The sequence below is a fragment of the Schistocerca cancellata genome, chromosome 8 (assembly GCF_023864275.1).
Source record: "Schistocerca cancellata isolate TAMUIC-IGC-003103 chromosome 8, iqSchCanc2.1, whole genome shotgun sequence".
In the NCBI taxonomy this organism is placed as follows: Eukaryota; Metazoa; Arthropoda; class Insecta; order Orthoptera; family Acrididae; genus Schistocerca; species Schistocerca cancellata.
Window position 1 is genome coordinate 17,897,994 of NC_064633.1, and position 24,803 is coordinate 17,922,796.

The 24,803-nt window shown below is 37.1% G+C and overlaps 1 protein-coding gene across 1 annotated transcript in view; it reads left to right on the top strand.

Annotated features, from left to right (window-relative positions):
- The window catches only part of LOC126094980 (tubulin polyglutamylase ttll6), a 274,712-nt gene that overhangs the window by 151,406 nt on the left and 98,503 nt on the right, over positions 1-24,803 (top strand). The window contains exon 9 of the mRNA XM_049909635.1: positions 15,454-15,635. Coding sequence (XP_049765592.1) covers positions 15,454-15,635 — 182 coding nt within the window. The remainder of the gene's footprint in view (positions 1-15,453; positions 15,636-24,803) is intronic.

Genomic DNA, 24,803 nt, shown 5'->3' on the forward strand with positions numbered 1-24,803 from the left:
GGGAATCGTCCTCACCGAACAGCGGGCCTGCTGACACCTTTACTGGCACGGCTTGTATAAAGACACTGCCTCCCTTGTGTCAGCCTGCACCATGTGCCAAACACATCAGGCAGCACCCCCCACGTGTCTTTTTCGTAGCCAGATGCAGCTGCTCCATGGGAACGTCTCCACAGGGCCGTTTCATGGCTCCCAGTGGCTCATCTCGATCAACTCTGGGTCTGGGTACCCTTACATATCCTGCATGATGAACACCACTTCTGCTGAGACTATCAAAATTCTCTGGCACCTCTTTGCTGTCAAGGTACCCCCCAAAACAATCGTTACAGGTAATGGTCCACAGTTTACTTCAACCGAGTTAAAGCAATTCTGTGCGACCAATGGAATTTCTCTTGTCCACACCACCCCGTTTCACCCTGCATCAAACAACGAGGCAGAATGTTTTGTGTGGATGTTCAAGACCCATCTCAATAAGCTGCTGAGCCATCACCTGCTGAAGGAGATCGTGCTTCTTTTTTTGGATACATATTGCGCCGCCCTCCATGCTGGTAAAAGTCCAGCAGACCATTCCACTCTCCCATATCTGTCCTTGTTCCAGAGACTTCTCACCCTCCTGCCCGCACTCCAGTGCAATCCTTCTGTGTCGGGCAGAAGGTCTGGGTGTGGATCTTATGAGTGCAATGGGCAACTGCCTTCATCACCAAGCTCTGCAGCCGGCCGATGGCATCTCTCCGGTGGGCTGATGGTTCCTCCGCCTGCTGGTATCTCAACCAGCTCTGTTGCCGTTTGGTGGACATACAAGATTATAAATACAAAATCAAATAGGGGCAATGCAGGAGTAGGTTTAATAACAAATAAGAAAATAGGAGTGTGGGTAAGCTACTATGAACAGCATAGTGAACACATTATTTTAGCCAAGATAGACACAAAGCCAACACCAACAACAGTAGTACAAGTTAGTATCCCAACTAGCTCCACAAATGATTTAGCGATTGGAGTGTATGGTGAGAGAAAAGAAACTATTCAGATAGTTAAGGAAGACAAAAATGTAATTGTGGCTTGGGACTGGAATTTGACTGTAGGAAAAGGAAGAAAGGGAAAAACTATAGGTGAATATGGACTGGGGAAAAGGAATAAAAGAGCAAGCTGACTGGAAGAATTTTGAATAAGCATAATTTAATCATAGTTAATACTTGGTTTAGGAATCATGAAAAAAGGTTGTATATGAGGAAGAGACCTGGAGACACCAAAAGATTTTACACTGATTATATAATGGTAATACAGAGATTTCACAACTGTTTTTAAAATGTAAGGCATTTCCAACAGCAGATGTGGACTCTGACAACAAATGATTGGTTATGAACTATAGATTAAAACTAAAGAAATTGCAAAAAGGGAAGAAATTAAGGAGATGGAACCTGGATAAGTTGAAAAAACCAGGGGTTATTTACAATTCCAGAGGGAGCATTACACAATGGTTGTCTAGGACAGGGGATCGAAATACAGTCGAAGGCGAATGGGTAGCTTTGAGAGTTAAAAAAGAAAAAGTAGCAGAGGATCAAATAGTTAAAAAGACAAGGCCTGATTGAAATCCTTGGATAGTACAAGAGTTACTGAATTTAATTGATGAAAGGAGAAAATGTAAAAATGCACCAAATGAAGTGTGTGAAAGGGAATACAAAAATCTAAAAACTTATGAATATAATAGAGGGAAACATTCCATGTTATCTAAAAACAAAGATGATGTGACGTACCAAACAAAAGCGCTGGCAGGTCAATAGACACACAAACAAACACAAACATACACATAAAATTCAAGCTTTCGCAACCAACGGTTGCTTCATCAGGAAAGAGGGAAGGAGAGGGAAAGACAAAAGCATGTGGGTTTTAAGGGAGAGGGTAAGGAGTCATTCCAATCCCCGGAGCGGAAAGATTTACCTTAGGGGGAAAAATGGACAGGTATACACTCACACACACACACACATATCCATCCGCACATACACAGACACAAGCAGACATTTGTAAAGCCAAAGAGTTTGGGCAGAGATGTCAGTCAAGGCGGAAGTAAGCAAAGATGTTGTTGAAAGACAGGTGAGGTATGAGCGGCGGCAACTTGAAACTAGCGGAGGTTGAGGCCTGGCAGATACTGAGAAGAGAGGATATACTGAAGGGCAAGTTCCCATCTCCGGAGTTCTGACAGGTTGGTGTTAGTGGGAAGTATCCAGATAACCCGTACGGTGTAACACTGTGGCAAGATGTGCTGGCCGTGCACCAAGGCATGTTTAGCCACAGGGTGATCCTCATTACCAACAAACACTGTCTGCCTGTGTCCATTCATGCGAATGGACAGTTTGTTGCTGGTCATTCCCACATTGAAAGCTTCACAGTGTAGGCAGGTCAGTTGGTAAATCACGTGGGTGCTTTCACACGTGGCTCTTCCTTTGATCGTGTACACCTTCCAGGTTACAGGAAGTGCAAAATGGCTGAGAAGGAATGGCTAGAGGACAAATGTTAAGATTCATAAGCATATGTCACTCAGGGGAGGACAGGTATTGCCTACAGGAAATTAAAGAGGCCTTTGGCAAAAAGAGAAGCAGATGTTTGAATATAAAGAGTTCATATGGAAAACCAGCCCTAAGCAAAGAACAGAAAGCTAAAAGATGGAAGGAGTATATACAGGATCTTTATAAGGAAGATTAACTTGAATGCAGCATTATAGAAATGGAATAGGATGTAGATAAAGACGAGGTGGGAAATTTGATACTCTGAGATGAATTTGACAGAGCACTGAAAGACTTAAGTCAAAACAAGGCTGTGAGGGTTGTTTCAAGTACAGTGAAGAAGTTTTGCTGAAAAGCCCTGACACATCCTCCATACTGTACTGATCTCTCTCCATATGATTTCTGTATTTTTGAAGCTCTGAAAAAGGCATGTAGCAAAAACAGTTGCACCAAGTGTTGGCACAGTTCATCATGTTATCAGTAATAAGCTCAAGTACAGCAAAATAAGGGCAAGGTTTGTCCCAAAAGATTTAATGCAACAACACAAGGAAATGAGACTCAAAGTGTGTGCAGACTTGCAAGAGCAATGTGAAAGCACTTTAATAAGCAAGATTTTGATGTTTGATGAAACTTGGGTTCATCATTTTGAGCCAGAGTTATAAAGTAAAAGCAGAAAGTGGAAGCACATTAGCTCCCCAATCTGAAATATTCAAAATGTGAGTATCAGCAGGAAAAATCATGTTGACTGTCTTTTGGGATGCCCAAGTTGTTGTCTTTTGTGATTATTTGGAAGATCAGCATACAATAAACAGCTTCAGACAGGCTGGTGAACAAAGTAAAGTCAACAATGAGAGAAAAATGTTATGGATGTCAAAAAGAAGGTGTGATATTGCTACATGATGATGCTCACTCTCACACCACCCAGCTGAGGCAAGAAACCATAAAAAAGGAGGTTGAGAGACACTACCTCATCCTTCTTACTTTCCAGATTTGCCTCCTTCAGATTTTCATTTGTTTTTTCCACTCAAGGAGGCATTCTGTGGGAAAAAGTTCAGCAACAATGAGGAGGCCAAGGAAGTTGTGGGGAAGTGACTCAGACAACAAGAGAATGACTTCTTTGCATCAGGTATAAAAAAAAAATTAGTTCATCATTGGGACAAGTGTGTTAATGTTGGTAGGGATTATCTTGAGGAGTAGTGAAAGTCTCATTTTTTAATGAAATACACAGCTCTTTTCTACGTCAATTTGTATCTTTATTTATTCAATGTCCCTGATATATCTGATGTTACCAAATTTCCCTTTTTCAGTAACTCTTTCTTGATATTCCCAGCATGCATTGTATACCCTCTCTATTTCTGCCATCAGTTGCTGCAGAAACAGCAAAGCTCATCAACTACTTTTTTGTGTCTCATTTCCTAATCTGATTCCTTCAGCATAACCTGGTGTAATTCAACTGCCATTGTTTTACTTTTGTTGATGTTCATCTTGTAATCTCTGTTCAAAATACTGCCATTCCATCCATCGTCTTTATTGAGTTTTTTGCTATTTCAGGCAGATTTGCAATGTAGTCAGCAAATCTAATGTTTTCATTTCTTCTCCCTGAAGAAATTCCTTTTCAAATATCTCCTTGGTTTCCTGTAGTGCTTTCTCAATCTACAAACTGAATAACATCAAAGCTAGGCTAAAATCCTGTCTTGGACCCTTCTCAATTTATGCTTCCCTTTCATGCCCTTCAGCTTATAGGTGCATTTGGTTCCTGTATGACTTGGTATTCCATCCTATACTGTTGAATGCTCTGTATAAATTTGCAAAGGATGTAAATGTCATTTGCCTTTTTCCAGTCTATCTTCCACCTTAAACCATAGTGCCTGTATTGCCTTGCAGGTTCATACATTTTCCCATGACCCACACTGATGTTTTTTAAGGTCATCTTCAACCATTGTTTGCAGTCTTCTGAAAGTAATATGTGCTGGTATTTTACAACAATGACCTACTAAATGAATAGTTCAATAATATTCAAATCTGTCAGAACCTGATTTCTTTGGAATAGGAATTACTGCAGTCTTCTTGTAGTCTGGGGAGATTTTGCCATTTTCAAACACCTTACACACAAGGTGGAATTGTTTTGTCATAGCTGGCTCTTCCAAAGACCTCATTAAATTCCGAGAAAATTTCATCTACTCCAGGCTCCTTATTTCAACTTAGGTCTTTCAGAGTTCTGTCAAATTCTCCTCACAATATCATATCTCCCACCACATCTTCATGTATTCATCTTCTCTTTCTATAATATTTCAAGTCTGTTTCCCTTGTATAGACCGTCTATGAATTCCTTTCACCTCTCAGACTTCCCTTCTTTGTTTAGCACTATCTTTCCATTTGAAAATTCATACAGTGCTTCTTTTTTCTCCAAATGTCTCATTAATTTTCTTATATATTGGGCCCATATGTCCTATAAGCATGCATGTTTCTACAGTCTTGCATTAATCTTATACCTATTCCTCTTTGCCAGTTTTCAGTTTTTGTCAGTCTCATTTTTTAGATGTCTACATTCCATTTTGTGTGCTACATTTGATATATACACATCAAAAAAAGTTTTGCATCACCCCAGTTCCCAGAACTCCTGAAAATAGACATTGCCTGTGGATATTATATCACAGACACAGTCCCTTTGACTGTTTACAGATGTCACTAAACCGGCCCAAAGATTTAAACTCCCATGAATGAGCAGTGTCTGTTAGATGGAGGGGGTCCGACAACTGATCAGTTCCAGTTACTCCACCATTGAAAGGGAAGATTGGTACAGCTGAGTCATGAAAGTATATGGGGTGGATCTCGGGTCACACATGGTCAAATACCTGTTGTCATAGGTAGGAAAAGTAGGTCTTTTTTAGGATAAATCCAGACAACAGGTTCCTCTGCCTAAAGACTATCTCCAGCAGTTTAAAAAATACTGAAACAATCACTCACAAGGCAGGTTTAATACTTCAAATATCACAAAGAAAAATAAACTATTGGAAAGAGTAACATGGGGCATTTCACAGACTTAACAATCCGCCATCAAAACATGCAGTCATTAAAAAATAAAATACAACTATTATAAGTTGAGCTCCAATCTTTGAACTGCACAACAGTTTGTATTACTGAGCGCTGGTGTAGAGACACAGAAATCCAACATGTAGTATTATCATTGTGTGAAAGGGAAAAATCTTACTGCAGAACTACTTCAAGGGGTGGAGGATCATGCATTATGTCAGAAAAGGAACACAGTTCAAATCAAGACATGACCTCAGTACAGTAAGCGAAGACAAACACTTTGAAATATCAGCTATTGAATTAACAGGGCTTGATAACACTAAGAAATTAATTATTTTGTGTGTGTATAGATCTCCCAGTGGTAGTGTGGACACTTTTTTCAATAAATTGACAGAAGTTCTAGATCAGGTCTCAAGTACAATGGTCAACATAATTCTGTGTGGGGACATTAACATCAACACTAATATCATAAATGAATCCAGCAGCACCTTCATAAACATCCTTCAAAGTTTTGGCATGTCCCTATTGGTCAATAGTGCAACAAGGGTTACTACAGTGACTGCACCAGTAATTGACCATGTGGCCACAAATATGGACAGGGAAAAATGTGATGTAGCTGTAAAAGATCTCGGACTATCAGACCATCTCTGTCGAATAATAACAGTAAAATCAGGCATCGAAACATTCCCTAAACTACAAGCCTACAAACAACATCTATCAGAAATCAAAATAAAATATTTTTCAAAATAACTAGAAAACAAAGCAGGGATGAAGTGTATAAGGAAACCAATGTGAATATGAAATTATCTAAATTCTCCACATTGCTTAAATTGAACTTTGAAAAGGCATTTCCAAAAGTATGCATGTCTTTATCAACATCTCACAAAAGCAGATGGATAACGGCAGGTATTAAGAAGTCCTCCCAAACACTTAAACACCTCAGTTCCATGAAAAAATTCGCAATGGTCCAGAATTCTTAAATTTCTATCACAGATACAAAAAGATCTATAGGAAGGTGCTGAATGCTGCAAAAAGGTAATTTAATGACAAAATAATGTATAATGCAGAGAATAAAAGCAAAGCAGTCTGGGATGTTATAAAAAAGGAAACGGGGAGAGGCAAACGATCGCAGAATAACATACTGCTAAGGGAGGGGGTAAGGTAATAAATGATCCACAATGCTTAGCAAACTATGTAAATGAGCATTTTTCCCCAAAACAAATATAACACCTGTAAATAATGTTGCACTAAATACAGTGATGTTACTTCCAACAACAGAAAATGAAGTCAATAGATCTGTTCAAAAACTAAAAAGTAAAAAATCAGTAGGCTTAGACGAAATACCACTGTGTGTACTGAAACAATGCATAGGGATTATACAAGGCCCCTTAACAAATACAATAAATGAATCCTTCACATCATGGCATTTCCAGAGAAGTTATAACAGGCAAGCGTTGTACCTTTGCTTAAGAAAGGTAATGCAGAAGCCATAGAAAATTACCAGCCCGTTTCCCTGCTGTCAGCATTCTCAAAAATAATAGAAGCAGTTATGAAAGACATATTAATGAATTACCTGAATAAATACAATCTTTTAAGCGAATCACAGTTTGGTTTTCGAAGTGGCAAAAATACGGAGTCAGCCGTAGTAGAATTCACAAAAGTTGTACTTGATGCTCTTGATAAAGATGAGTGTGTACAGGTATATTTTTGGATCTTTCTTAGGCATTTGATACAGTCAAGCACAAGCTTCTATTAAATAAATTAGAAGCATTAGGAATAAGAGGGGTAGCTAATGACTAGTTTCAATCATACCTAGCAGATAGGGTACAAAGAGTAGGGATAACACATACTTCAAATAGATCTAAACAGTTAGTAAAACACTTATCAGCACCAAAATACATTTATATTGGTGTTCTGCAAAGTAGTGCATTAGGACCAATACTATTCCTGATTTACATCAATGACTTCCCCAGTAGTGTTACTCATGGTGAAGAAATTCTCTTCACTGGTAACAGCAATATTATAGTCACAGAGAAAACAAGAGAACTCCTTTCAGAGAAAGCAAATGAAACTGTCAAGGAAGTTTACAATAAGCAATAAAGTGACATAGAACACAAAGAAAACTAATGCCATGAATTTCAGTTTTAAGAAGAAAAATGACTGTTACATTAAATGTAGTGGTACCTTGATAGACTGTGTAACAAATGCAAAATTTCTAGGAATGAATATTGATTCTCAGTTGAAATGGTGTGAACACACAAAGGTACTTGCAAACAGAATGTCATCAGCATGTTATGCCCTTAGAATCCTATCATCAGTGTGTAACATGTTGTGTCTTTTAGTTACATATTATTCATATGTATACTCAATTCTTAGCTATGGCATTATTTTTTGGGGAACAAATGCACAACATATGAACACAATTTTCAAACTCCAGAAAAGAGCCATAATAATAATAACCCAAAATACTAGTTGAGCTCATTGTAAAGATCTGTTCAAAACACTGGGGATTTTAACTGCTCCATGTCAATACATTTACCAGTCAGTTATACACATCAAAAATAACATTGGTAACTACTGCACGAACAGCTCTGTCCATGACCATGCAACAAGAGATAGACTCAACTTACGTTTACCAAGAACAAATAAACATAAAACTCAAAACAACATTTCTACCAAGGACTAAAACTGTACGATAAATTACCAAAAGAGATTAAAGAAATTGCAAAAATACACTTATTTAAAAAGGCAGCTAAAAAGTACCTGTAATGCAATACATTTTATACATTAAAGGATTACTTAGATAAAACAGAGTAGGAGTTTGATAAAAAAATGTTGCACAAATAAATGATATTAATAATGATTATAAAACATCCAACATTCCACATAACACCTTCATACTATGTTTTTTTCCTTCTTTTTTTCCTTTCTAGAAGTACTTACCACCAAGCTATGCATAGCACAACATCTCACTCATTATGGAGGGATCCTTGTAAAAAGAGATCTACGGATGAATAAAGCTACTACTGCTACTATTACTAGGCAAGAGGTACACGGGTCATGTTTTCTGTAGTTCAACCATGCCTAGACGGTCAATACTGTGGTTTGATTGCACCCGAATTGGTACTTTGTGCCAGGAAGGGCTCTCAACAAGGAAAGTGTCCAGGTGTCTCGGAGTGAACCAAAGCGATGTTGTTTGGGCAGAGAGGAGATACAGAGAGACAGGAACTGCCAGAGATATGCCTTGCTCAGGCCACCCAAGGGCTGCTACTGCAGTGGATGACTGCTACCTACGGATTATGGCTCGGAGGATTCCTCATAGCAATGCCACTGTGTTGAATAATGCTTTTCGTGCAGCCACAAGACATTGCGTTACGACTCAAACTGTGCATAATAGGCTGCATGATGCGCAACTTCACTCCCGATGTCCATTGCGAGGTCCATTTTTACAACAACGAAACCATGCAGTGCGGTACAGATGGCCCCAACAACATGCCGAAAGGACCGCTCACGATTGGCATCACGTTCTCTTCACTGATGAGTGTCGCATATGCCTTCAACCAGACAATCATCGAAGACGTGTTTGGGGGCAACCTGGTCAGGCTGAATGCCTTAGATACACTGTCCAGTGAGTGCAGCAAGGTGGAGGTTTCCTGCCATTTTGGGGTGGCACTATGTGGGGCTGACTTACACTGCTGGTAGTCATGGAAGGTGCAGTAATGGCTGTATGATACGTGAATGCCATCCTCCGACCGATAGTGTAACCATATTGGCTAGGCATTTGCCTTCATGGACGACAATTCGCACTCCCATCATGCACATCTTGTGAATGATTTCCTTCAGGATAATGACTGCTCAACTAGAGTGGTCAGCATGTTCTTCAGACATGAACCCTATTGAACATGCCTGGGACCGATTGAAAAGGGCTGTTTATGGACGACATGACCCAGCAACCACTCTGAGGGATCTATGCCAAATCGCTGTTGAAGAGTAGGACAATCTGGGCCAACAGTGCTTTGATGAACTTGTGGATAGTAGGCCACAATGAATACAAGCATGCTTCTATGCAAGAGGATGTGCTACTGGGTATTAGAGGTACCAGTGTGTACAGAAAACCGGACCACCACCTCTGAAGGTTTTGCTGTATGGTGGAACAACATGCAGTGTGTGATTTTCATGATCGATAAAAAGGGCAGAAATGATGTTTATGTTGATCTCTACTCCAATTTTCTGTACAGGTTCCAGAACTCTCGGAACCAAGGTGATGCAAAAGTTTTTTTGATATGTGTATATTCTCCTTCTTTCATCATTTAAATTAAAAATCTCCTATGTTACCCAGTTATTTCTACTGTTCCTTGTCCTTTTGATTATTTGATCCCCTGCTGCCTTCACTATTTCATGTGTCTTAGGTACCCATTGCTACTTCTTTCTCCTGTCCCTGTCAATCATTGCCTAATGTTCTCTGTGAAACTCTCATCGACCTCTGGTACTTTAAGTTTACCCAGGTCCAATTTCCTTAATTTCGTACCTTTATACAAATTCTTTGGTTTTAATCTGCATATCATAACTAGTAAATTATGGTGAAAATCTATGCTTACCCTTGAAAATGTTTTGTAGTTTAAAATCTGGATTTGTAATCTCTGTCTTACCATTATATAATCTACCTGAAACATTACATTGTCTCCATATCTCTTCCACATACATAACTTTCTTTCATGGGTCTCAAACCATGTATCTGCTATGATTAACTTGTGCTCTTTGCAGAATTCTTCTAGATGATTTCCCTTTGATTTGCATAATAGATTTTTCTGTAAGTTCATTGTGTGTGCAGCTAGTTGGTACGTAAACATGTACTACAATGGTGTGTGCTGATTTTGTTTCTGCTTTGGTTACTGTAATGTTTTCACCATGCATTCATATCTCATTATTCATTATTACTTAGTTCTGCAGTATTCCTATGTGATTTTTTTATTTATAAATCTGTACTCATCTGACCAGAATTCCTGTTCCTCCTGTTACCACACTTTCCTAACTTCCACTATGTATGACTTCAACCTATCTATTTTGAATTCTTTAACGTACCTACCAGGTTAAGGGATCTAACTTTGCAAGCTCCACCCCGTGGAATGCTAGTTTCGTATTTCCTTATAACGTCTGCCTCAGTAGTCCTCACCCACAGATCCAAATGGCAAACTATTTTAACCCCATATTAATTTGCCCAGTAGGATGCCTTCATCATTAATTATGAAGATTTTGTCAAACACCATGTATACAAGGCATTAATTACTTAACTAAAGTTATCATCATTTGTATAAGGAGATGGTGACAATGTCCTTTCTTTGCAAGAAAGGTCCTGTGACTCACAACATTCAGCATTTCAGTGACGTAGTCCATGGGCTATCCCATGGTGACTGTTATGATGTGTGTGTGTGTGGGGGGGGGGGGGGGGGGGGGGGGAAGAAAAAAAAGAATAGCTTAAAATTTTTATTACCTACCCCATTCCCTTAAATGGCACAAAATGCATATATCATACATATAGATTTATTTATTCCTATTCAAGAATTAATCTGTGGTATAGAAGAAGTTGTCAAGAAGATATGATTTAAATTTATTTTTAAAACTGTTACTGCTGTCTGTCAGACATTTCATTTCATTTGATAATTTACCGAAAAGTTTTACAGCAGCATATTTTACCGCTTTCTGTTTCCCAAGGTAGGTTAAGTAGAGGATAGTGTTGTTTTTAAACTGGTCCATGTTGTTGAACACAGATTTCATTACTGAGTAAATGAACTGTGAGGCTGTTGTAAGAATTTGTAACCCTTTAAAGAGATGCCTACAAGATGTGTGACTTTCTTTTGAGCAGTAAATACTTTTTGGGTGAGTGTTGTGTTACATCAAAATATTATTCCATATGACATCAGAGAGTGAAATATGCAAAGTATGTTAGCTTGCCAATTTCTATATCCTCAGAATTAGCAATTATTTGGATTGCAAAAGTTGCTGAACCTAGTTGCTTTAGGAGATCCAAAATATGAATTTCCCAATTAAGATTCTCATTTATATGTACACCCAAAAACCTATTATGCTCTACCTTGGCTACTGACTACTGTTGATGTGTTATATTTATTGAAGGAACTGTACTCCTTGCAGTAGAAAATTGGATGTACGGTGTTTTTTCAAAGTTCAGAGCAAGCCCATTTGCAGAAAACCAATCAATAACTTTTCCAAAGATATAATTTGTATCATTTTCAATGGGAGTTTCTTTTACTGGATTAATAATGATGCTTGTATTATCAGGAAGCAGTGTCAGTTTAGCTTCTTGTTTTGGATATGAAAGGAGGTCATTCTCATATATCGAGAACAGAAGGGGATCCATGATCAAACCGTGTGGAACACCTAATGTAATTTCACCCCAGTTAGATTAAGTGGGAAACTTCCTTAAATCAGTTATACCATATAAAGGAACTTTTTGCTTCCTGTTCTGTAGTTATTACTTAAACCACTCATATGCTGTTCCATTTATACCATAGAATTGTAATTTCTGTAACATAATATCATGGTTCACACAATCAAATGCTGTGGATAAGTCACAGAAAATTCTTATTGGTGACCTTTTATTATTTAAAGACTGTATTATGTGGGCAGTGAAATTATATATCGCTGTCTCAGTGGGACAACATTTTTGAACTCTGAACTGTGGTTTACTAAGTATCCCATTACTGCTGAGACTGCTAACTGCTCTTGAGTACATTACTTTCCCGACAATATTTGAAAATGCTGTGAGCAAGGATACTGGCCAGAAATTATTGACATCTGTGGTTTGCCCTTTTTTGTAGAGAGGCTTGACAAGGGCACATTTTAACCAGTGGCGCAACTGGAAGCTGGCTTCGTTCCATTCATTATATGTTATTGTTGGGCTGTTGATGTGTTTGTGATGCATGTCTCTTGCTTTTTGATGACTCTTCCAAAAGCCTGGTGCCTTTTGAGGTTATATCAGGCTATGAGTGTTACCCGGTCTTCAATGATGAAGGTTGTGTCTGCCAGGATGTAGGTTATTCTGTTTTGCATGTATTTTGAGATACATATAATTATTTTCAGATAGGCTGGCTTCACTCATTCTAGTTGTTTGAGTATATGTAACATTTCCATATAAGTTGTGTGTTGGATGATGCAGTGGGCGCAGCCTTTATGTTGACTAGTCTCAGGGCTGTTCTTACAGATAATAGATTCAGTTTCTTTATCTCAAATGTTACCTTGATTGCTCTTACTACTGTGTTCAATATGCTTGTGAAACGTGTGGTCTGTCACCTGCATTGTAATTCCAGGGCATTTATAGCTTTTAACTATTTGCAGTTCTTTTGTCTCCTGCAGGTGAATTTATCATTGTTTGTGAGAGTTTCTTCTTTCGATAATTTCACTGCTTTTCCCTTATCCCTGTTTATGACAACAGAGTTTTCCTGGGACCATTCTTGCAGTTTGTTAATGGCTTCTTGCAGGGGTCCCCTGTTTCTGATAGTAGGATCATGTCACCAGCATACAGCCATATCCTCACTTCTTCTGATTGGATCATGTCATGGGTAATGATATTGAATCTAGGGGAACTTATAAAGTTTCCCTGCACTACTCCACCCATTTGCTGGATTCTTTGGGACTGTATTATGCCATCAAGGATTCTGATTATGTTTTCTGGGAGGACACCATCATTGTTATGCCATACAGCAAAACTGCATGCCCTTAGCAGAAATAATAGCTGTGATTTGCTAGGTACTACTCTGTTTAAAAATATATATCTTGGAGAGGAACATAAATGAGTGATCAGATTTACTTGAAATGACTTTCGCCAAACAGTTGTCTATAGCCTGACCACACACCATTGTAAAACTTTCCTATTTCTTTTTTTATTAAAAAAAAAAACAATTTCATAAATCTTTACAGACTTGATAACTGCAGTATAAAAGAATGGCACAAAGAATTACTTTTAAAGTCATCAGTTTATTCACTGGAACACAACCTGTTATACCAGCACTAATTCTCTCAGTAATGCTATCTGGCAGCCAAATTTGCATGGGATGACTAGATTTGCCCCTTGCAATTTGTGAATAAATATTCAAACTTTTAACTCTACAGGTTTCAAGACACTTTCTATAAGAGCTTTAAAGTTGTGAAATGGGCTCATGAAATACTCAAGTCCCAAGACTTGCATTACACAGCAACTTGCTGCCCAGAAATAAAAGTAAACTCAAAATATGTAATCTCACACCCTGATGTCAAGTAACATGCATTATATTACACTTTAATAACACAGCTTTTGAACCAATTGGCCAAAATCAAGAAAAAGAGTTCCATAAAAAATTACACTCAAACACATGTCACTAAGATATCAAACACTATATGCAAATGAATTCCTTCTCATAAAACATTATGTCTACATGAATTTTCTATGCTAACCTCAGAGATAATTATCTGCACATTTTCAATATCAAGTAAGGATATGGGAATTCAGAAATAAGGAAACCTAGTTTTGCATCCTGTGGTGTGTGCAGTGAATGTTTGTAGATATGCTTTTGAGGAAGTTCCACCTCAGTCTCTTGTCACAAAAGACCCCCTCTATTCCTGAGGAGACAAGCAATTGGTTATCTTGACTTGTCTATGGCTGGCTAAGCTTTGCTGCAGCACCACTTGCCCTCTTCGCAAAGTGGCTTTGTACCCCTTTTCGGTACATACCAGAGCATGTCCACTATAATGCCACCACTACTGTAAATACCTCAGCCCTGTTTACATACGAGAATGTCTCATGCTGCAGTATCTCTAAAGGAAACTGCTACAAAAGTTCTGTAACTGAAACTGCAAGCTCACTGCTTAGGTTTATTCTCTCAAGTGCACTATAGCTAGCATTCCTGTCAGAAATCTTTAACATACTGAAATGTTCACTTTGAAATTTCCTGGTAACTATTTGTGGGGCTCGGAATGTCTGCCCAAACTATTCATAATATCATTATCCACACTGAAATCACTCTTGGAAATTTTCAAAGCAGACAGTGGTGTTTGTACTGTAAAGTCTCAAGTTTCCACTTGCTTTCAGCCATTTACAGTACCAATGTACCGAGGTCATGTTTTCTAATGTTATAAACCAGATCACTCAATCATCCAGAACGTTGCCTCTCTAACTACTGCAAGGGCTGATGTCCATTTTCAGGAACCAGTGGTCAGGCTGACCTCTCTACGAAGACCCCTCCATTGTGGTTGCACCTGTAGTATGGCTGTTTATATTGTTGAGGTATGCAAGTCACCTCATCTTAGTCAGGTATAAGGTTCTAATATAAAGATAGAAATTGAAAATCACTATTGTTACAGAAGAAAATTAAAAACATATGTTATCTGGCGCTCTTTCTGCAAAATCATCTAAATATCTAGATTGAGGATTGGAACATTATGTTAGCTACATAGAAAGTAGCAATGCTTGTTGTTAAAGCTACATGTGAAGTAGTAGGAATGTACTAAAAATAGGACTCAGTATTTACAGATTTAGGTAAATATTTGCTTTGAAGAATCCCATTAAAATCAAATAAATTTTAAGTTAAGAATGCAGATCAACAGCAGCTATCTAGTATAACTAAGGAGGCAGCAACTTTCTCCATAATTTCATTTGTTAAATTTAACTATCAAAGGTTTCAATAGCACTAAGTGGTGTAATGATTGTGTGTTGTTAATACAGTTTACAGAATAAGTTTATATGATATCCTTGTGTTACCGTCATTGTATATCTTGACTCATTTCACATCCCTGGAGGGTCTTCTTTGTGATGGGATATGGAGAACATGATGAATGAATGAATGAATGAACATACTCACAAACTAATGTGTTGATTTGTAGCTTAAATATTTCCAGAAGATTGTACAGTTTTCTTTCTTTTTCATGATAGGTAAATCATTCTCCAAGTTTTCATACTGATGCCCAGATTGATCGAGACATAAAGGAAAATCTTCTAATGGACACATTTAATATTTTGAACCTATGTCAAATGGACAAAAGGAAAGTTATGGAGGAAGACCGAAAACGTGTTCGAGAAAGGCTCCTTCAAGGAATACTTCATAAGGATCAGAGGTACCTTTTAGCACTGATGACAAACTTAAATATTGGTAGTAATCTCAACATGAATGCCAGATAACTTCTTTTATTCATTTTGTGGTGTATAAACAGCTACTGTTGTATACATATGAGGCAGCCATTGATGGCTTTGATTATAATGGATTTCTGAACACCACAATTAATCTTCTGATAAAATCTGCTGGTTACTATTACTCAGACATCAGACACTCAAAATCCTCAAATACACCTAAAAATAGGTCTGTTTTAAATATATTTACATTCATCTACAGAGAGTATAGATAGTGTTAAACTAAATCTATGAACCTTCCATTTACGAATTTGAAAATAGCAAAACTTCTCAAGCATAATAAAGTGCATGTAAAACCTAGATAATTATTGGTTGCTGTTACTTCTCTAATCAGTAATATATCATACTGGTCATCAAAATCCATGTACTTTAATGTGTGAATCACAATTTTGCAGAACCTTTGAGTTCTTCTTGAAATTTTACAATTTATTTCACATGTGCTTTGCCATTTGAGTATGACTATACAGCAAATTTTGTTAGTGCTTCAGATACATGTAAAGCTAGACTTGTCAAGGAAAGTGAGACTCAATTTTTCTTTCAGTCATATACAGGATTCCCACCTATGTACATTCCTACAGTTCCTCTCATACTGAATTTTAGAATGTTGGACCATGTACTTAACGTATGCTGTAATGTGATGAGTGAGTTCTGCTATGCTATGCAAAGACAGCGATGGCTACACATGAGAGAAATCTTTTCTTTACATATATCTTTTCACTACATATGTCTTTTCTTAATTTTTAAAATGCAGATTTGAATTAGTTATTGCTACCTACCATCTTCCTTTAAACGTTATAGAAATAGAAATTCTTCTATGGAAGAGAAGGAACTCAAGGAGAAAATTTTTCAGTTTGTTTTCAAATTTAACTTTGGTGTCTGTCAAGCATTCCATATTCCTGGGTAAATGATCAAAATTTTTAGTGGTGGCATTGTGCACCGCTTTTGTACTACAGGCAACGTTAATTTGGAATAATGAAAGTCAGTTTTTCTTCTGATATTGTAATTATTTACATAATTGTAGCTTTTGAACTGTAGTAGATTACCTATGACAAACTTAACAAGGAAATAAATATGTTGTGAAGCAGGAGTCAGAATGCTTAACTTCTTGAACAGGTAAGTACAAGAAATGTATGGAAAGTGTTGCACAAATGGATGCAGTGTAGAGAGTTTCTCTGTTCCTTTCAGCTTAGCCATTTCATAAACCAGTTTAAATACTTTAGGTATATACTTTAGGTCTAACATAATTCAGAAACAAATTCACTGTATGTCTGTTTAGAAAACAAAATGAAGAAATAAGAGGAAGAATCTAAGCCTTGGTACTCATGTATACCTGCATCACGATACATACTCTGCAAACCAGTGTTAAGTGCTTGGCAGAGAATACTTCACATTGTACCACTTGTTAGGGTTTTTCTCTGTTACAGCTGTGTATGTAGTGTGGAAAAAGACTGCTTAAATGCCACTGTGCTTGCTGTAATTAGTCTAATCCTATCTTCACAGTGTCTGCAAGGGTAATACTGAGGAGTCTGAAGCATATTCCTAAATTGTTCACTTGGCACTGGTTCTTGGCACATTGTAAGCAGGCTTTTGTGGTATAAATGGTGTCTAGCCACAAATGTTTGTCAATTCAGGATTTTCAGCACTTCCATGATACTCCCCCATGGGTCAAGAAAACATGTGACCATTTATACTCCCCTTTGGTAATCCGAGCTAGTCCTGTTTGGCATGGGTTGCAGATACAGTATTTTAAGGTGGCACAAACAAGTGTTTTCTAAGCAGTCTCCTATGTAGACTAACTGCTCTTTCCCAGTATATTGCCAGTGAACCCAAATCTGTCATCTTCTATGTGTATAATTTGGACTGTGTGATCATTCCATTTCATTATTTGTTATTGTTGTTGTTGTTGTGGTTTGAGGACTGGTTTGGTGGAGCTGTACACACTAGTCTGTTTTACGCAAGCCTCATCATCTTTGTGTAACTTTTTATTACCAAACTGACAGCTCCCTGATGCCTCAGAATGTGCCCTGTTGGCTAAGCCCGTCTTTTAGTCAAGCTGTGCCACACAGTTGTTATTTCCCCAATTTGATTTAGTACTTCCTCATTAATTATTCTGTGTACACATCTTCTCTTTGTGATGTTACAAGTATTTGCTAAAATTGAAATACTGAAAAAGTTTCTTGGAATTATAAAAATTATATAGTATTGTAAAATAAATCGATGGACACATAAATGATTATAAATTTGTATGAAAATTGTAGTATAAAACTTGGATGGAAGACAGAAGTAAAGCGGCTACATTGACTCCAGTGGTGGTCATGTGACCGAATTTATAAATAAGCCTGCTCAGCAGAGCACATGGGCTTTATTGAATATTTCTACTAAAAAATCAGGAGTACTGCTAAAACTATCTGTTAATATGCATGAGGCCACCATTCAGAAATTTGTGCTGGTAGAAATGTATGTAAAGCTATTCTAACTCAGTGGACAGTTTATCATTCGCTAACTTGTCTTTTTACCTACGTAAGATAACATGAATTCTGCACATTGTGGAATAACACGGGATTTAGAGCATTGGTGTGTAGCCAGCCTCTTTTGATTGAGCCACGTGATCAGTTAACAGCTGCACACTGCCCTTACTCACTGGCATGGGCTACACGGAAACTTGACTGTAGTGATTAGCAAGCACCTGTGGGTAACATCATATCTTCAGCATTCTTCTGTAGCATGACATTTGAAAAACTTCTATTTCTTTGTGTCTAAACTGTTAATTGTCCATGTTTCACTTCCATACAATATACACTCCAGACAAATACCTTCAGAAAAGACTTCCTAAGACTTAAATTTATTATATGTGGTGTTCCAGATATGTATAATTAAGGTGAGGATGGCCAATGAACTCTTCAGTGTGGATACACATGATGCTTGAACTCTTATGGGAATTGATGAAATGCTCCAAGTACTGTTAATTGTGGACAAGGGGCACTACAGTGGTAGTGTGTGGATAAGTTGAGAATTTGGGTCTGTTGGGAGGTGTCCATGCATTTACAATGACTACTGTATCTGGATGGTTTAGTGGTCAGAGCATCTGCCTAGTAAGCAGGAGACCTGGCTTCAAATCCTGCTTCAACTTTCCAATTGATGTAAATCAATGCCCACTTACAGTCAATGTCTGTGATACCTTTGTGACTTATATTTGTGTTTTATGTTAACAAGTTTTTAATAAATGCTTTTCTTGCTATCACCAGACTCCATTTTATATATCCTCTACTGTGACCATCATCCGACTGCCAAAAGTTGTTGACTACTTTGTGTATCTCATTTCCTAATGTAATTCTATCAGCATCACCTGATGTAATTTGACTACATTCCATTACCCTTGGTTTACTTTTGTTGATGTTCATGTTATAACCTCATCTCAAGACACTATCCATTCCATTCATCTGCTCTTCCAAATCCTCTACTGTTTTTGACATAGCTATAATGTCATTGACAAAGGTTGAAACTTATATTTCTTCTCCTTGAACTTTAATGTCCTTTTCAATGAATAACATTAGGGAGAGGATACAACCTGGTCTCTATCCCACTACATCAAGCGGGAAATTGAAAATTCCCAAATTTTTAAACACAGAGTAAAAGAATATTTCACTAGCAACTACTTCTAAAATATATATGACTACTTGGACTCACGAATGTAAATTCTGCCTAACTCTAATATTTGTGGAAATACATTATTCCACCAGACTGTATTCTGTAATAGTTTATTCAGCACTACTAGGTACAGATGTGATCTATTTTGAAATGTACAGTATCTATAGCAGATGTGCTACACATGCACTTGAAAATGGACCATGCTCAAAACTAGTCATGCTGAATGTGCCCATCCAGAAGAAATGATCTGATGTTTGTGTCAGATAGATGCTGATTTTGCTGGTATATGGACAGCTAGTAGTCTGTGTAAAGTTAAAATGCTTTGGATGAAGTATTAAATAATAACAACAGCTGAGTAATATAGAAAGAAGAGCAGTGGCTTCTTCCTTTTTCAAAGTAGATGTTTTTCTCCATACATACATATATAATCTAGAAGTATTTTAGCATATTTAGCAGTTTGAGTAGATTGCTGCTAGTTATAATATATTGTTAGAATATTTTGCAAAAGGAGCCAGTTGTGGTTGTTTCTGCCTGTTAATGTATTACTTGACTCATTTCAAATACCTGAGGCCTCCCCTTCATCACAGGACTGATGGAACATGATGTGAATGAATGAACGTAGAGGTCATAGACAAATTTTCACTTCCTCTATTTTATCCCTGCTACCTTCAGAATTTCAAAGAGTGTACTCCAGTCATGTCAAAAGCTTTCTCTGAATCTACAAATTCTATAAAAATTGATTTGGCTTTCTTCAATCTATCTTCTAAGATAAACCAGTATTGACTAGCATGTTTTAACATTTCTCTGGAACCCAAACTGATCTTCCCCATGGTCAGCTGCTATTTGTTTTTCCATTGTTCTGTAAATAGCCCATGCAGTATTTTGTAACAATGACTTATTAAAACTAATTATATGGGAATGTCCACACTTGTCAGGAACTTTCTTGCATGCCAGGTGCAATAATTTTGTTATATGTGGCTCTCCCATGGATTTCAGTAATTCTGAATGTTGTCCAGTTCAGGGCCTTCTTTTGACTTTGGTCTTTCAGAGCTCTGTCATTTTGCGGTATCATATCTCCCATCTCATCTTCATTTATTTTCTCTTCTATGTAAGATTGTGTACAAGATTGTTTTCCTTATATAGACCATCTGTGTATTCCTTCCATCTTAGGCCTTCTTTGGTTAGTATGGGCTTGCCATGTGAACTCAATGGTCTCACTTCAATTTTCCTGTACTCTGCATATATCTTTTCTTTCTGAAAGTCATCATGCTTCTACATTCTTGCATTGTTCATCTAACCACTCATGTGTCATAACTTTCTGTCAGTCTCATTTTTAGACACCTGTATTCTCCTTTACATGCTTCATTTAACTGCTTTCTTATATTTTCTGCTGTTTTTTTTTTTTCAGTCAAATTCAAATTCTCCTTTGTTATCCATTTATTTCTACCTCGCCTTGTCTCTTTGACTATTTGATATTCTGCAGCCTTAACTATTTCATGCATCATTCGTTTTATTTCTTTCCTTGTGTTTCTGTCAGCTGTGGAACTCTCAACAACGTCTATTTCTTTCAATTTATCCAGGTCTTCACCACCTTCAGTTTTAACCTGCAGTTCATAACCATTAAATTGTGGTAAAAGTACACACCTGCATGTGAAAATGTTTTGAAATTTAGAATCTGGCTTCATAACCTTGTTTTGTCTGTTATGTGATCTGTTTGAAACTTTTTGTGTCTCTTGATATCTTCCATGTGTTACAATCCTCTTTCACAATTCATGAACCAAGTATTAGCAATAATACAGTGAAAAGGAAAGTTGCTACTCACCATATAGCAGAGATGCTGAGTCGCAGATAGGCACAACAAAAAGACTGTCACAAATAACAGCTTTCGGCCAGTAAGGCCTTCGTCAGAATTAGACGGCAAACACACACATACACACCCACACAAATGCAACTCACACACACATGACTACAGTCTCAGGCCACTGAGGGCACACTGCAGTGTGTGTGTGTTTGACTTCTAATTCTGACGAAGTCCTTACTGGCCGAAAGCTATTATTTATGACAGTCTTTTTGTTGTGCCTATCTGCGATCAGCACATCTGCTTTGTGGGGAGCACCAACTTTCCTTTTCACAATAAAGTATTAGCAATAATTAGAATTATGCCTGATGCAAAATTCCTCCAGGCTGTTCCCCTTTTCATTCCTTTCCTTTGGTCCATGTTCTCCGAAAAAATTTCCTCCCAATTCCCCGCTGTTGGATTCCAGCTCCCCATCATAATTAAATTTTCATCTCCCTTAACTTTCTGAGTAATTTCTTTAATCTCCTCATGTATTCTCTCAGTCTCCTCTCATCTGAGTAGTTACATGTTATGAAAACTTGTACTACTAAAGTGAATGTTGGCTTTGTATCTATCTTGGCAGTAAGGCTTTCACTACATTGTTCACAGTAGCTTACCCCCCTTTCTGTTTTTCATAACTTTAAAAATCATGAAGCCACAGCATTACATTTCTGTACATTTAATACAAGTTACTAGTTTTTGCAGAACATTGAAATCTTATCAAGGTCTGACTGGATAGTTTTTTCATATAGTACTTCATTATAGACAAATGGATCACATACAAAAATCCGAGTTAACTATTGATACTGTCTGCCAGGTCATTAAAGTACAAAGCTGACACCAAGGTTTAGTACACTCCTTGGGCACTAATTTCTCTCTTGTTCTTGCTATACTGAAATACTCGGACAAAATTTTGCCAGCTATGTGGATGAGTAATAAAGCACAACAAACCAAAGACATGTAAAATAACATTTTCAGTATACAGACTTACATTCTTGACAGTTCTAAACTATTTCTACTCAAAGTATTGAGTAAAATACAAGTAAGTAAGCAAACCAGAATACAGTAGCAGTTAGTGAGTTTTGTTAAGCATTATTCCTTTGAGTAGAAATAAAACACAGAGTTTAGAACCATCAAGAATTTAAATCTGTATATTTAAAATGTTATTTTAGTTATCTTTGGTTTGCTGTGGGAACAGTTTTCGATACTGTGTACCTTTGAGATAGTAATCATAATGTTAACAAAAGTAGTTCATTCATATATTTCATGTTTGGGTGATTTTTAAATGTTGCCATAGCTAGAAATAACAGTAGTAATTGAAAATATAATCTTAACAACAGAAATTGCAAAAAAGGTACCCAAGCAATATAAAAGATGCACAGTAATTTTGAATTAATATTGTTTGAGTGTAAACACAGTTTGAATATGTATTTTTATTGATAAATTTGTCAACATGATGTGAATGTAATGAAGTTAAAAATGTAGATATAAAACAATTTGTTTTATGTGGAATGTTATTAGACTCTGCTTGAAATGTGAATAAAATTCTAGTGAAACTGTACAGTGTGTAACTTTGGACAAAATATATTTTAAAATTGTTATTTCCAAATATAAAGTCTTCTTTGAAAATGAGTGAGTTTTAAGATCCTGTAAATCTTATTTGATTTTATTAAATTATACAATTTGTGAAATGTCATCATTATTGTCTTCAAGGATTAGGCCTTCTGGCCTGTTCTGCCTCAGAATTGTTCACACCATCTTTTTAAGGAATGTTCAACATTCCTCTTTCCGAATGCATTATACACCATTGCCACTTTAGTTATTCTATCATTAGACATACATGGGACCTTGTCTTTCCAGTTCATTTGGTATTTTTGTTATAGGTTTGTAATTGGGTCAACATCTAGATCTTCCATAATATTTGTATTTTTTTTTATAGTCCAACAATGAATATCCCAGTACAGAGTGGAAGAACTGATGATTCGATTTGTTGTAATTGATTAGATGTTAAGGTCCAACATTCACTACCATAGAGCAGCATAGGTAATTCTATTACTTTGTAAAGTTTAATTAATATTTCTTTCCATACATAGGAATATCTGAATCTAATCAATTTTAGCTCTACATCATCCAGCTTGGAAATTTGTGAAATGTAAATTTTTAATGGTATAGAAAAAAAGAAAAATTCTTAAATTTGCACTTCCTTTATAACAGTAGATAAAATTTATAGAAAGCTCAAGTGAGTTGCAACTTAATTTGTCAAGGAATACAGAATGCAGGTCTCTACATCTGATGTTATGTTACTATTGGAATTAATGTTGACTCCTTACACATTACTGAGCATATAAAGCCTATTAAGAAAAAATCAATGTATAAACAGTTTTAAATACATAAATTTCTTACAAATCTTATTGTAAATATCAATGCAAAAATTCATCATAATATAAGAAAATTACTGCTTCTAGGAAAGGCACAAAAGACACTGTGGATCAAACAAATTAAACATCATACTAAAGTATACTCTATAGTAAATAACTTCATTGAGCTATTATTTACTGTAAATAGATGTTAACTACCAAACATCACAACAAAATTTTAAAACGGAAGTTGTAGCTTCAATGAGCATCTAAATATATGCTTAATAAGTAGCTCTTTACAACTCCTCACAATTTTTACCTACTTTCCACATTACTTTTCTTCTATAAATCTCACAAATAAATAACCTCTCCATAAACTTCAAGATTCTCTTTCATTAGTTTCTCTTATTCTGAAAAGGATAGTTGCTACTCATCATATAGCAGAGATTCTGAGTCACAGATAGGCTCAACAGAAAGACTGTCAAAAAGTAAGCTTTGGGCCAAATACACACACACATCACTCATGCAAACGCAACTTAAACACACATGGCTGCTGAGGCCAGGCTGTGAGCAGCGCTTCATTGTCGAAGAAACAATGTGGAGGGTGAGGTTAAGGAGGAGGCTGGCATGGGACGGGTGAAAGACAACAGGAAAGGGATGGAATGGGAACAAGGAAGAGAATAGGTGGGTAAAGGACAATGACTAACAAAGGTTGAGGCTAAGAGGGTTACAGCAGTGTATGATACAATGTAGGGAGAGTTCCCATCTGTGCAATTGAAAAAAGCTAGTGTTGGTGGGAAGGATCCAGATGACACAGGCTATAAAGCACTCATTGAAATGAAGAACATTGTGTTGGGCAGCATGCTCAGCAACTGGGTGGTCAAGCCTTTTCTTGGTCACAATTTGTCAATGGCCATTCATGCAGATAGCTTGTTGGTTGTCATGCCCATGTAGAGTGCAGCACAGTGATTGCAGCTAAGCTTGTACATCACATGACTGATTTCACAGGTAGCCCTGTCTTTGATGGGATAGCTGATGTTTGTAACTAGGCTGGAGTAGGTGGTGGTGGAAGGATTTGTGGGACAGGTCTTACATCTAGTTTGATTATGGGGATATGAGCAATGAAACAAAGGGTTGGGAGCAGGCATTGTGTAGGGATAGATGAGGATATTGTTTACGTTTAGTGAGTGGCTAGAGAGATAAAGCACGGAAAATCAGTTTTTTTACAAGATTTGGTGGGTAATTACAGGCTG